A 14771-nucleotide genomic window follows, 5' to 3' on the forward strand; every position below is an offset into this window, starting at 1 on the left:
CACACCCTAAGTAGTGGGTAAGTGGAGCGAAAAAAGGACAGAATGACATGTAGTATGATTGAACTCCTATTTGTTCCCCAATGTGTAATTACTTAGTAAATATCATGCATTATAAATATGATTGAAAGAAAATATACAATGATTCATTGTAAAAATATTTCGTTTTTATCTCCAAATAGAGTAAAAGGAATCTTGGTGTCTAGGAATTTGGATAAGGTTCAGCTGGTATTACTCAGACCAATGATAATGTTCAGAAACATGAAGATATTTTATATAAGTATATGTTATACTTTTCAGAAAGTACAAGTGTTCTAGATCTTACTTTCCAGCAGATGTGAAAGAAGAATTTGGTGAAATGCCATCACCAGACTGAGGTCATCTGAGAATAATGGACCATATATGTTTGAAGAAAATAATTGAACAATGATCTGAAGAGAATATTTTGAAGAGTTGTGAAAACCACATAGTGGAACATAATATGATGGAACACAGCCCAAAGGGATCATTGTTAAAGAAGTAAGTAAAACTGTATTTACTCCACAGCTATAAACAACAGACAGATGTCTAAGGCCTACTGTATCTGAACTGTACTGGAATCCATCTGCTACATAAGATGTGCAGCTGAAGAAGAGAATATACAGAGACTAACCTGATGAGTCTCTGATTGAATTGGCAGGAAAAGTCACCCCCCAGAATAAGTGACTAACTCTGATCTGGAACCTACCCCTGCTTGGTGACTTGACACTGGTTATCCATACTAACCATCAGAAGCAGGTATTGATGTCTGAAAAATGATGTGATATATGTTATGCGTGAAAACAACTGTTTATCCATCCAACCCATTTATATACTCAGAAGCAAGTATACCTCTAAGCTTGTGAGCAATTGATGTTTTGGGATACCACCCAGTATGTGTACATCGGATTGCAGCAAGTCAAAACCCCTGCATAGAGGACTTTTGAGATAAGGACTCTCTTGATAGACCTTTATAAGTTTGAGGCAAACTCCTCAGAGACTGTCTAAAATGCAAACTTATATCGGCTGGAGGAACTGATGATACCATAAATGTGATGAATCAATATTCATGTCAGAAGAAATATGGAAGAAACAACCATATCAACCATATTCGTCATTCAACAAAGGATTGAAGACAGCCTTGATAAAGGTACAGTGAACTTTTTTATATACTTTGCATCCAAGAAGAAAATGCAAGACTAGCATAAATGCTTTATGATAAAGAAGCAAGAAATAATTATGCTTCAGTATATTACAGTATATTCCAATGCCATTGGAAAAAGAATTAAAGATCAGTGAGTTTGTATGATGGAAGCTCCATATACAAGAGAAGCTGGAAGCTTTAACCTCATTCTATCCTAAGGAGAGGGACTTCAGTTTAGGAAGTCCAAGATATGTAGCTACGTAAACGGGACATTGAGACTCTTTTTTGTGTTATTCCTCTTGGAGAAAACTTCGTGAATGGCCCACAAAAGAGTTCATTGCGGATGATTATCCAAGACTAAACAGCACAACAAGAAGAATTGTATTATAATGACCAGAATGAGGAATCATATTTTTTACAAAATGATACAGAAAGAAAGAAACTGTAATCTTATTCTTCCTGAAGATAAACTTAAAGTGGAAGATCATAGAAAACCACAACAAAGTTGTAGGTTTATACTCCAAAGAAGCTTTGGTGATAAGAAGAAATAGTCAAACAAGACTGTATAGATTTCTATATACTGATGTTCATATGCTGGCTAACATAGCTGAGAAAAGCTCAAAGTTCAGCAAAATATGACTACAAGCAAGTAAAGTGCTTCAAAGAAGATATGTATCCAGAGATGGAAATAATATGGTCTCGAGTTTTGAAAGCTGAATACAAAATGATTACGCCAAGGGTGTAAACAAGAATATTTCCTAGAGTATTTCGTGGCACCAGGTAATTGGAGGTAAAAATGATATGTTTCCCATATGATTGCCTATATGCCTAATTAAATGTAATAAATATACAATGTAATGAGAGGTATTGCCTATACTTGTATATTGAGAATGTGAAAGCTTCTCACACTTACATTTTACAAACATAAATTGTTCACCCATAATGGGTGCTGTCCACTATGGGAGACACAAGTTTCTGGTCTCTGCAGTGAGCAGGTCTTGAGATTTATGGGTGTGTGAGTATATTATAAATATACTATTCATGTTTGTTACAATTCAGAATGTATTAGTATTATACAGAATTGAACTATAACTGTAAGGATGTCATGTTTACTTGTGTCATAGAATACAAGATTACATATTGACACAACTGACACACAGTGACAGTGACATGTAAGTGTGTTAAATGATTTTAATGATCTCTTAGAATTAGTTAATTCTGCATTAAAACTCATGTTGAAAGATATGGGCCCATATAGCAGTACACTCTGCTCCAATTTAATTGTGGGTTCTCACATTGAGATGACCAGAAAACATGGTTTCTGGCACTTTGGATGTCAATCTGAAGGGAAGAGCCCAGAACATATTTTTGTAGATGTTGCAATGTTAACCTTGCAACTCCAATTTGTTTGAGACAAACGTTTGGCCATGCTTTTAAACCAAAAGCCAAAAATACCAATTCTGGAATGGGTTTAATGCAACCCTACGAAATTATACATGATTGAGGGCTCATCTCAATCTACATGAGATTAACCTTTTTCAAGAACGAACGAACGTTCTATCGTTTACAGTATATTTTAAAACGACCACTTTTTTCCTGTGCCGAGGCTTGACTTTAGAAAAAATGAAGTGAGCTGTGTCTGGGCTTAGAGCCAACAGCTCCAGATAAGATATGGGTAAACTCCCTCCTCTCTCTCGTTCACTGGATGAGCTTTTATGAAACTGGGGTTTCCAATGCAATTGTAACCATTGCTAAAAGGAATGCATATATGCCACAATTGGTTTGAAAAGTAAAGCTACTGTTAAATGCTTTGGAATTATAATTAACAGATTGTTTTTAAATACTTTCCTCCACTGAGGTAGGAAGAACTATGGATTTACAGATGCAAATGTTTGAAGACAACTGATTAAAGAAGACATTATATTATGGCATGAAGACTTATGTAAAGGCATCTCCTTCATTGTACTTCATTGTTATTTTGTAATATTTTGTAATAGCCTACTTGTAATGGCTCTGCTGTATAACAGTTTGATTTGTATTATTATATAATAGTGATACTGTTTCTCACTGCTACTTAATTATGGTGATTGATTCTATGGTATTCCATAAGCATGGGGGGGATTCATGAGGCATGCTATGCTCATGGATTCCCATATCATATTCTTAAATGTATAAAATGAGGTAGAATACTGCTGTATTCAATACTTGGTTTCAGTACTTCTCTGAAATGTGCAGAGAAGCTTTATACAAAATTAAGTTCTTTTACTGTCTTGGACCCTTTAACTAAGGGTCTCTCTCTCCCTTAAGCCTTGGAGTGAGAACAGATAAGAAGATTTGCTTATGGACTATTTCCTAATGATAAAAATGGAGGATTCAAAAAATTGGAATGACAGATCCAAGAAAATTGAAAGACTCTACAACCTAATGAATGTACCTAAGTTGTGTTTTTGTATTTCTGTGACATGTTAAATATTTTGCGGGAATAAATGCTGCAAATGTTCATAGGAGAGGGTGTAGCAGTCTCTGACATGATCATGGTATCTTGTGAACATGTGCAGAATTAATTCCATATAGAGCTTAAACACATCATGCACATACAGAGGATTGTGTAATGTATAAATGAAAGTCTGTGTCATGCTGACAGGCTGGCTCTGTGTCAGGCTGACAGGCTACTCTCAAGGTTAGCTCTATCAAAGCTAACTACTAAAGTTACTCTGGCTTTGTCCTTGAAGGGGCAGAGCTGAGCACCTTCCCTTGAAGGGGCAGCGTAAAAGTCACCTTTCTGACTCAGCTGCCAGATGTCAGAATCTTAAATGGCCTTTTCAAGGTTTTAAGATATCTTAATGTACTAAGAGTGCATTAATAGTTGAAATTGTGCTTAAAATATAGCCTAAAGGCATTATAAGTTCTCTCAAGATAAGAGTAACAAGCTTTCTTGCCTTTTGTAATCTGCCCAAGGCTGTCAGTTACTAAAAGATGTTACAAAGTGACAAATGTAAACAATAATTGTGTTTCATGAGTTCTATAGTTAAACATTGTGCTACAGATTTCTAAGTAGTCTCATTTAATGCGTATAGTCCTAACGAAGAGGATGGTATAGAAATTAAATATGTAACTTGATCATGTAACTTAGAAATAAGGATTTATACTTTAGGCACAGAGGACTGAAAGGGAAGGATGTCCATATTTGGACAACAAGATATCAGAAGACAGGAAAAGAAGCCACTAAGCTCCTGGTTTTGGACAAGAAAGGGAAATAAAGGTACCCTTTTGAGGGCTAAGGAAGAGGAGAAAGGAACAATCTTCACTCTTAATGGGTCTAGAAATTGTATAAATACCAGCCACAGTCCAGCTTGCATTTTAGAATGCTATGACTGGCAGACTGCAGCTGTCTGATGTAGCACTTCTCCATCTCAAAAGGCTTGAGATGTAAAACATTGAAACTCTGTTTTTGCGTGGACAGAAGTTCAGAGATATCTTGAAATATCAAGATCTGGATATTTCAACATATCTTACTTACAGTCTTCTTGTGAGACTGCTCTATTCCTAGAAGAGGATAGAGACCCTTAGAATTCCTATACTTTGAATAGGAATCTAAGTGCAGTGATCTTTCCATGTATTGGAACACTGAGAGTCCATCAGATTTATGGATTCTTACAGACTAAGCCTATTTGGCTTACCAATGCTAAGAAGCATCCTGAATACAGGGATAATAGCTAGACCTCTGAGATTGTGTCAGAACGTCCTCTACTTAACAGAGGGACTTCTGAACCTCCTCAGAGCAAGAGACCAGAGAAGGGAAAGGAGACTCTCTGTACTCTGTGAGATATGCACAATGCACATACACAGATGACACAGCAAGGTATAGTGTGTCTTCTGTACAGAAATGTTATGATGTTTTGAATGATTTAAGTTAGGATGTTTCTAACCAAATCTTTCTCCAAAGAATTAACCATATTTTGACAGGATTTCTGTAACCTTATATTCTGAATGAAGGTGCATTGCACTAAGGATACTTTATGAGTATATTCTGACTAAGATACTCCTTTATGGAGGCATAGAGAATGTGAATGATTACTTGCTACATAAACATGTTTAAGACTAATGATGTCTATCCTTATATGATATTTTAAGGCTTTGCAACCAGAAAGCATATATTGTATAATGTAAATAAATGTGTTTTATATATACTTCTACTCTTGTCCATTATTATAAATTTATTGGCGTGTTCAAGAGATGTCCTAGAAGCAATAACAAGTTTCTAGGAACCGTTGATTCCGGTCTAGTGGTGTCTCGCTGAATAAGATAACTCCATTTCTCAGTAAATGGTACATTCTAAGAGTGTAGGCACTTAACGGCCCGAACCGCGACAGTTGCACCTCCTCTTCTTTCAACTCCACCCACTGTCTTCGTCCTCTCTTGCACTAGTTAGGCTGTTTATGCACGGCTGTTTCCGCGAGGTCACCCCGCCGACCGCTTCGGGGCTTTGCTTCGATTAGGCTTGCGTTTTCTGACCGTCAGAGGTTGCCCCGCTTTCCCCACGGGTTCCCCCCCCCACCACACACATTTTTCTGGATTCATGTTTAGCTAGCATCCAGAAAACGCGGGGTGGGGGGGGGGAGAGACATGAGGAAACGTATGAGTAGAATCAAAGCAAAACCCCGAAGTAGTTGGCAGAGTGACCGCAAGGAAACAGTCATGCATAAACGGCCTTAACGGCCTCACTTCCGCACACAATGGCTCAGGAACTGCTGCACAACCCAGCATTTCATGGCTAGATAGGCGAAGACATTGTAACAGCCCCAAGAATCAAACTGTGGGGTATATCTCAACACTCTTCTCAGCTTTTGATTACAGAAGATAACCATACAGTGTCCAGTCCCGTCCCCCCAATCCTTTTTCTGCCCTTAAAATGCACTCTGCAGAAAAATTCCACGTTGCTCCTGGCTTCTCTTGCCACAATGTTTTCAAACGGTTTTTAAAAAGGTTATGGTTTGTTTCGTTTTGCGCACAGCATTTCTAACAAATCTGGTCCGATACCTTGCCAAATAACATTTTTAGATCCGTGACTCCCATAGCTTTTGAGTAGGTTCGAAGGGCACTTGTTAGTGTTGTCGAAGGCTTTCACGGTCAGAGTTCATTGGTTCTTGTAGGTTATCCGGGCTGTGTGACCGTGGTCTTGGTATTTTCTTTCCTGACGTTTCGCCCGCAGCTGTGGCAGGCATCTTCAGAGGAGTAACACTGAAGGACAGTGTCTCTCAGTGTCAAGTGTGTAGGAAGAGTAATATATAGTCAGAAAGGGGTAGTGTCAAGTGTGTAGGAAGAGTAATATATAGTCAGAAAGGACAATGATTCAGCTTAAACCCTACCCCTTTCTGACTATATATTACTCTTCCTACACACTTGACACTGAGAGACACTGTCCTTCAGTGTTACTCCTCTGAAGATGCCTGCCACAGCTGCGGGCGAAACGTCAGGAAAGAAAATACCAAGACCACGGTCACACAGCCCGGATAACCTACAAGAACCAACTTGTTAGTGTGTTCAAAAGTATCTGTCTAACTATTATACAACTGACGGCAGAATCTGCAGGGCTTAGAAAAAAAAAACTTAGTCAATCCTGGATGGGCAATACACGTCACCTTCACACACTAAATGAACATGACAGCTCAAACCACTTCTCATCCTATTTTCATAATTGTTTTTCTAGAAATGCAGTTATTCATAAGTCTCTTAGAGGGTAAATTTAGAAGTGCATTTCAAAATGCCACACTTTTTAGCCCTTGAATGAAAAAAGCAAGTGTTCTGTGATTTTCATCCCTTGTCAAATCTGTGGCACTAACTGGACACATCTTAATCATGAGTGATCAGACTTTCATTGACAAAATTGCTTGTTATTGTCAAAGTGTTATTATTTCAGTACTCCCATCTGGACCATGATTAGTTCCAGCTCTAAGCAGCCACTTTTAGGTCATGTCTCTCGAGTTGGTTCTTACCAATACCAAATAGAGGGCTATTATATTGTGACAGGACAACCATTCCACCCAGCACATAACACTCAGCCATTATGGAAGCGATTTTGTGGAATTATACCGACGAGTTCATTCTGCAAGGTTAGGTCATTATCCTTTATCCAGTTGCACTGAAAACTGAGAAATTGATTCCTTTTTCACCCAGATTTAGGGACAGCCTTGTCATGATGCATAGGCCATTTATTTTGTTAGTCTTTAAGGTGCTACTGGACTCTTGCTCTTTTCTAAACCTGGTGCAGTAGGCCATGGGCTTATCGGTAGTGGAAGGAGAAGCTGTGTTCCAATGAAAATCAAGGCAAAATCCTGAGTGTTTGCTTGTAATCACATTGTGGGTGTATAAATGTAAGTATAAACATGTGCATAAGTTTAGGACTCCAGCCAGCGGAATCCCAGACTAAATAATTTTATTATTTAATTCGTCTGATTACTGGTCATGAGAATGGGTTTCCACAGATTGGGTTTTAGCCCATCTATGGACTGCTTCCAATATGCACGTACATACATGTTTACTAAACTGTCAGCTGAATGTGTGAACAGCCTCTGATGTGTTTGAGTTGAAACTGACTGGTAGGAAGGTTCTGCCTATGCCAATTAATCTGTGATGGCTCATTCATGCATGCGATGCGAAGGCCGCTTTGTCCCTGCGACTCTCCAGCGGAGCCCAGGAAGGGCTATGCAGACTTAATGAGAGAATTAATTAATTAATTCAAGGTGCAAGAAAGTCCCTGGGTTGCACCAAAGGTTGCTGTTGAAGAAGCATGCATTTTAATGAAACCGTAACCAACTGAAACAAAGAAAATCAGCCATGAGTTCAAAGGAAAGGAATTATTATTTCTTTATCACAGAACCTTGGGGGCAATTGGAGGTGTTTTTCCACATTGGTGAAAAAGGCCCCACGTTGCCCCTTAGTTAAGTCTGCAAAACACCACTAAAAGAATATAGAACCACCGACTGTCAGACTTCTTTGTCATGCCCAACAGCATCTCCCCCACCCCTACACTTTTGTATCACGTCCAACTGGATGAAGAGTTCTGGGAAAAGTCAAAAGCATGCTCCTTAATTTGTGACACTTGGCTGGTTCCAATAAAAAGGTATTATGCTAGTGGTTAAAACCCCGTTAGCAATCCCAAATACTATCCAGCGGACAGGTGAATTTACAAGGGGGTGTCCTGCAATTCTTCTGATGAGGGGGCAGTACACTTTTTAAAAAAAATGTCCATGGGTGAAACCCGATCCTATTAATCTATTTTTGTTCTAAGTGCCTGACAATTTGTGTCAAATTTTTCACTGGCATATTTCTTGGTGTCTTTAATAGTAGGCAATAATGCTTATCTCCTACTGTGAAAAGCTCCACCTTTTGATTTCTACAGATGAAACTGCTGTTAAAGGCACAAGAGAAAATCAGTCTAGGTTTTCCCCCTGAACATTTATCAACCCTGAGAAACATTCACCCCTTAGGAATGAATGATGCAGGGCAAACACAGTGATAAGGTTGGGTTATCAGCCCTCAGACATCCATATGTACTCCTCCAAAGGAAACAAATCAACCATGGCTTGGGGGCGGGGGAGAGACTATGCATGAGTACTGTATAGCCTGGTGAGTAGAGCATTAAGCTGTTAAGTGGGAACAGCAAATACCAAGCTGGAGCCGGTAGATCCCACTGTGGTAGCTCAAGGGGCCTTTCCCCTGATACAAGAGCTCTTTCATTGGGGGAAGAGTCTCTTGCATTGCAGCAAAGCACCATTATTAGTGGAATACATACACTGGATCCAACCTGCTCTAATTCTTTAATGGTTCCACTTTTGTTCTAGATCCACAGAAACATTAATGCAGAAAGCAGGGGAAATGATACTTCATCTCATAATACCGAGTAGTGAAAGGAACAGGGAAAATATACTGATCCTATGCAGAGTTATGTCTCCCACCCCAAAACTGTAGATTTCTTTCAATAGGGTTAGGTGTGCCTAACTGCGTAGGATGGAACTGTTACACAGCTATCTATGTGATGTCAGCTTTTTTGCTGTTCTGAAATAACAAACCACAGAGACAAATTGTGTTTGTATGCCTTATTTCATTGTTTTGCTCATAAAGTTGGAAGTGTACAGTACAGTACTATACTCTTTTACACCAGTAATTAACAGTTTATATTGCACTACATTTTGTTTTACAAAAATATATGCCGTATCTGGTTTTTCAATAAGTGAAGAGGCAGGATTTCAAAGTGCGGCTGATAAAAAATACTTTAAATAGAGTTGATCTTTAAAGACAGAGGGAAAACTAACAAACATTTTGAGGGGGGGGGGAAACCCTCATGTAAAATCAAGGAAGACATAATTTTCATACGATGCATCGAAGACCGTAGTGCTACCCTATGTAGAGTTACTCCAGTCTAGGCCCATGCATAGGATTGCACTGCTAATCTGTGGAAGCTTAATCCATAAAAAGTCCACAGTATGAGCTACAAGACTCTTTGTCGCTTTATTGTAACAGAATAACACAACCTACTCTGGAAGAAATAGAACATGGTGTTTTCCCACTTTCATTACCCAATGCTTCATGAAGGACAGTTAAATTCTTAGAAATTACCCCCTTCCTGGTTAAAAAACACAAGGAAGCAGAGTTACAGCCATGAAGGGTGACCTGCATGATTTGGCTAACAGATATATTTGGTCCACACGTAGAAGTCGCCGTCGCCATGTTGCAGTTCAACTTCTTTTTAAATAGGGCTCACAATCTTCATTGACAGGTAGTTCTATAAAAATGTGGGGGGGGGGGAAAGGGTCAAAACGCACGTTAAACATTTAAACACACAGGGTAATTCCAAATGACGTGTTTTGATAGAAGTCAGATTGAGATATATAATAACCTAAAGGAAAACCAGGGGTACATTACTTCACAACTGTGCCATCTGGCTAATCATCCAAAGTCCAGTGACGGCAAGTTCGTGCACTGAAACAGCTGTCTGTACTTAAAAGGCTGCTGCCCTGGGACGGATGATTGAATAAACTTTGTGTGTGTAGGGGGGGAAGCTGTTGGGAGGAGTGCGGAGGAACCCATGTAGGATTCGGCTGTATTTACAATGCCCTGGATTGTGAGGTGATTTTATACACACACAATAGCAGGGAATCCGCTAGGGCTCACAGGAGCTGCCTTGTTGTTCCTCTTCCTATGTACTCTGCTTTTGTTCTTTCTCTTCCACTGGTGACCCCAGCAGCCTCTTCCCTTTCCCTGCTTTTTTCCTTCCTTGAATAGAATCATAGAGTTGGAACGGACCACCAGAGTCATCTAGTCCAACCCTGTGCACAATGCAGGCAATTCACAACTACCTCCGCCCCCACCCCCAGTGAGCTCCTACTCCATGCCCAGAAGATGGCCAAGATGCCATCCCTCTCATCATCTGCCCATCATCTTTCCTACCTACACCTTTCCTACCTACATCTTTCATTTTCTCTCTTTCTCCTCCAACACCCACTGAGGCAAGGAAGCAATGTTGCCTAGGGTTGCTTAGCAACTCCAAAAAGGGCAGGAGATTTGTGTGATGTAGTGAGATTTAAGTTGGAATTTAAAAAAAAAGATGTTACAAAAGTTTATACACTGTATAATTATTTTGATCCATACCTTGGGGCCAAGTTCAGATATATGACAAGTGAGAACCTGCATCTCATTGCTCCTCCCCCACTATTTCCTCTTTCCCTTTCCTGCAAGCCCCCATATCCTCTCCCCTTTTCTTGCTTCGTTCTCTACTTTCCACACAGCAGCCAACCTACATTTATCTACCCCTTTGTCTTCAGCTTTCCTGCTCCTCCCAGCAGCCTCTACCTAGGAAAACTATAGTCCAGGTGTATGATGCCAGGCCTACTTGCATGGTAGGGAACCCAGAGATTTGTTTAGGGGCACCTCACTTTCCCCTGTATCCCCCTCTCCACACTATTTCCTCTTTTCCTCCTCCTGGCAACCCCTATGTTGTCTCCCCTTTCCTGCTTCATTCTCTCCTTCTCAGCCATTCATCAACCTATCTTTTATCAGCCTTCCATCTTCAGCTATATGTCTTATTTATTTACTTCATTTATATCACACCTTTCTCCTCTTTTTTATCCTTGTCCTATTGCGTTACTTATAAGCTGTCTCTTGCTGCTGGATTGCATTGTTTTACACCGTGCAATCCACCTTACACCTCAGTGAGAATTGCAAACTATAAGTAAACAAACATTTTAAACAAGACATTCATTAATGACTTAATTAACAAGTGACTGATGAAAGTTTACACGGTTGTTATTGAATCAGTATCTTAGCCTGTACTTAGTAAAATTGTAGCCATTTATGCATGGCTGTTTCCTCGCAGTAACCCTGCTGATTACTTTGGGGCTTTGCCTTGATTATGCATGCGTTTTCCGACTGTCAGTGGTCGTCTCGCTCCCTCACGTTTTCGCGCATTTTGCCCGTGTTTTCTGGATTCGTGTTTAGCCATCATCCAGAAAACCCAGGCAAAATGCGTGGGGAGAGCGAGGTCATCTCTGACTGCTGGAAAATGCATGCATAATCAAGGCAAAGCTTCGAAGTAGTCAGTGGGGTGACCATGAGGAAACAGACATGAATAAATGGCCTATGAAATATTGTCCCACCATTGCTTACTGAGAATAGTTGAAGCAGCTAAGCATTTTGAAACACAAACCATGTTTCAAATCTGAAGGAAGTCTGCCCTGCACAAACTTCAATCCTGAATTCAAGCTTCTATCCTACTTCAAACCAGAAAGACCGAATTTTACAACTGGGGGAAAACATTACAAAATGTAAAATGCATACCGGCAATGAATAGAGAAGGACTGCAACAAACAAGAGCACAATCAGCAGGATGATGAGGCCGATGAAGACCCATTTGAATCTCCGCCAGACAATGAATTTCATAGTCTTGCATGGATTTATGAACCAAAGGAAGGAAGTTTCTGGACGACTATATTTTGAAAGAAGAAAAAAATACATTCATAACATTAGCAAACAAGCATGTTTACAGGCTACTTGGTTCATGTCCATTTTGTAGGAAGAAATTATAAGCTTCCCTATGTACAGCATTTCAGAATGACATATAATAGGGGACGGGTGTTCAAGTCCCTTTTGAAAATGGCTGGGTCAAGCGATTTTGATGCCTTAGCTGAAAGTTCATTTTTGTCCTTTCCTGCAGCACTAGGCCATTGTCTTCCCTGGAGGAACAAATTTGAGCGAAGCTAAGAAAAGAGCCTGCAGTTGATTAAACCATTGCGATAAAGGAAACATGTATCATATGAACATATGAAGCTGCCTTCTACTGAATCAGACCCTCAGTCCATCAAAGTCAGTATGGTCTACTCAGACCGGCAGCGGCTCTCCAGGGTCTCAGGCAGAGGTCTTTCACATCACCTACTTGCCTGGTCCCTTTAACTGGAGATGCTGGGGATTGAACCTGGGACCTTCTGCATGCCAAGCAGATGCTCTATCAATGAGCCATGGCCCCTCTCCTATCCCAGGTCACAGGTTTGCTGCCCCAAAGGTCTGAGTTTGGGAGGGTAACTGAATTCTCCAGAGATGTATTCTCCTATCTATCCTGGTGTTGCTTCGTCACAGGCAAAGAAGTGTCGCTGATTATATTGGGCCAGCCTTACTTCCCAACAGCCTCCAAGGATCTTCCATTTCCCTTCTCATCCATTTCTTTCAACTTCCTCCTGAGCTCTCTGATTCAACTCCTTCTTTTGATGACATTGCCTGACATGCTCTGATGTCACAGTGGGACTTGGTAATCAGAGAGATCATAGGCTGTCTGGATTTTACAGGTATAGATGCTGTGATGTCACAGAAGGGTTAAAAGCCCAAGTCTAGGTAACTGAGTGCTAAAGCAGGCCTGGATGACTGCAGAATGTGAATGCCAAGTTTTATGAAGAACTTTTATAAAACTGAACCACATTATTCGTTTCTACGTGTCGTAATATGTTTTTACTATTTTATAATAGACATAGAAAGATACAAAGATATGTAAGAAACAAAACTTACAAAGAAAAGAAAGAATATAAAAATTATAAAAACCTACAAATGAGATCAAATTGAGATTGCAATAATACATACAGTTAATCTAATATATTAATATTACTACTATATAGTCAGTTAAACTAATCTACTAAACTGACATTATCTAACCACCACCATCTATACAATCTTTAATAGATCCAGCTTACTACTTTACATTTTATATATCTAGGATCCTTCCTACATGTCATAAGATTTTCTCCATGGGAGTTAACATGCAAATCCCCCTCTCCCACAATGTCTGTATACTGAAGCAGCTACCCTGATAAAGTGTGGGCTTATCTGTGCTAATAAATAAATATATAAATAACTTCCAAATTACATCCATACAGCCCTGGTCAGTGGATTGAATTAAAAGCAAAATTCAGCTCATTGTTAAGTTTCCGACTGTGGAAATTCACAGACATCCTACTGAAACTAGACTGCAGGCCAGCTTTCCGCTTCTCAGAAAAGACACTGACAAGATTTTAAAAAAATAATCTAAATTAGTTGGGGTGGGGGTGGGGGAGTAATTTAGAAAGAAGGATGTTTCTTACTTTGGTGGATCCAATTTAGGGTTCATATTAGGCTCATCTCGTCCTTTCGCAGCTGGCCGTTCATCAATGTCTTTTTCACCAAGGACCTCCAGAGTCATTTCTATTTTACCCTTCAGATAAACCAAAATATCTTCACAGTAAGTTTTATCTTAAAGGGAATGTCTTTTAACCATTTTCAAGTTCAAACATTTGTAGTTCTAGGGATGCCCTGACCTGGATGTCCCAGGCTAGCCTGATCTTGTCAGATCTCAGAAGCTAAGCAAGGTCAGCCCTGGTTAGTATTTGGATGGGAGACCACCAAGGAATACCAGGGTTGCTGTGCAGAGGAAGGCACTGGCAAACCACCTCTGTTAGTCTCTTGCCATGAAAACCCCATAAGGGGTCGCCATGACTTGAAGGCACTTTACACACACACAGTTCTAGGGACATATCAATAAACTTCATACTCCATCCTTACAACTTTATATCCTTGTCACGTATATCTGTGGTTCCCCCCACAAGGCACTCTTTGGGGGATAAAAAGCTGCCAGGCACAAGGGGCGACAGTGCAGTGAGTGAATTGGGCAAAACTGCCTTCTATTACAGTATTCTGCGGAAGCCCTACTGAAGAAAGAAGGAGCACAATTGCACCTGATACCGCATCCTCATCGCAAATGCCAGGGTTTCTTTTATTGGGGGGGGGGAGTTGCAGAAAGTTGCCATAGGAAGACAAAGGCAGGGCCAGCCTGTTTCCACAGGATCCAAACCAGTCTTTGAAAGACACATAAAAGATGCAGAATATAGCCATCAACTAGAATATGTCAAAGGTGCAACCAATGGACGCCCATTAAAATTTGAGCTCAATTGATGTTGGCTACAGTTGATTGATGCAGCACTCACTTGTGAGAGGGATTATTACCATAATGATCACATATGCCATTAAAATAGTCAGGTATACATATAATCAGGATGACCTTATAGCACTTTTAAGAGGGAAAGCAGTTGTGTGT

The 14771-nt window shown here is 40.0% G+C and overlaps 1 protein-coding gene across 2 annotated transcripts in view; it reads right to left on the minus strand.

Annotated features, from left to right (window-relative positions):
- Positions 1-9833: 9833 nt before the first annotated feature.
- The window catches only part of MYOF (myoferlin), a 121186-nt gene continuing 116248 nt past the window's right edge, over positions 9834-14771 (minus strand). For both annotated transcript variants that reach the window (XM_056850039.1, XM_056850038.1), the window contains 3 exons: positions 13783-13892; positions 11996-12143; positions 9834-9944 (listed from right to left, as the gene is read on the minus strand). In XM_056850039.1, coding sequence (XP_056706017.1) covers positions 9909-9944; positions 11996-12143; positions 13783-13892 — 294 coding nt within the window. In that variant the 3' untranslated portion in view covers positions 9834-9908. The remainder of the gene's footprint in view (positions 9945-11995; positions 12144-13782; positions 13893-14771) is intronic.

The sequence above is a fragment of the Euleptes europaea genome, chromosome 5 (assembly GCF_029931775.1).
Source record: "Euleptes europaea isolate rEulEur1 chromosome 5, rEulEur1.hap1, whole genome shotgun sequence".
Lineage (NCBI taxonomy): Eukaryota > Metazoa > Chordata > Lepidosauria > Squamata > Sphaerodactylidae > Euleptes > Euleptes europaea.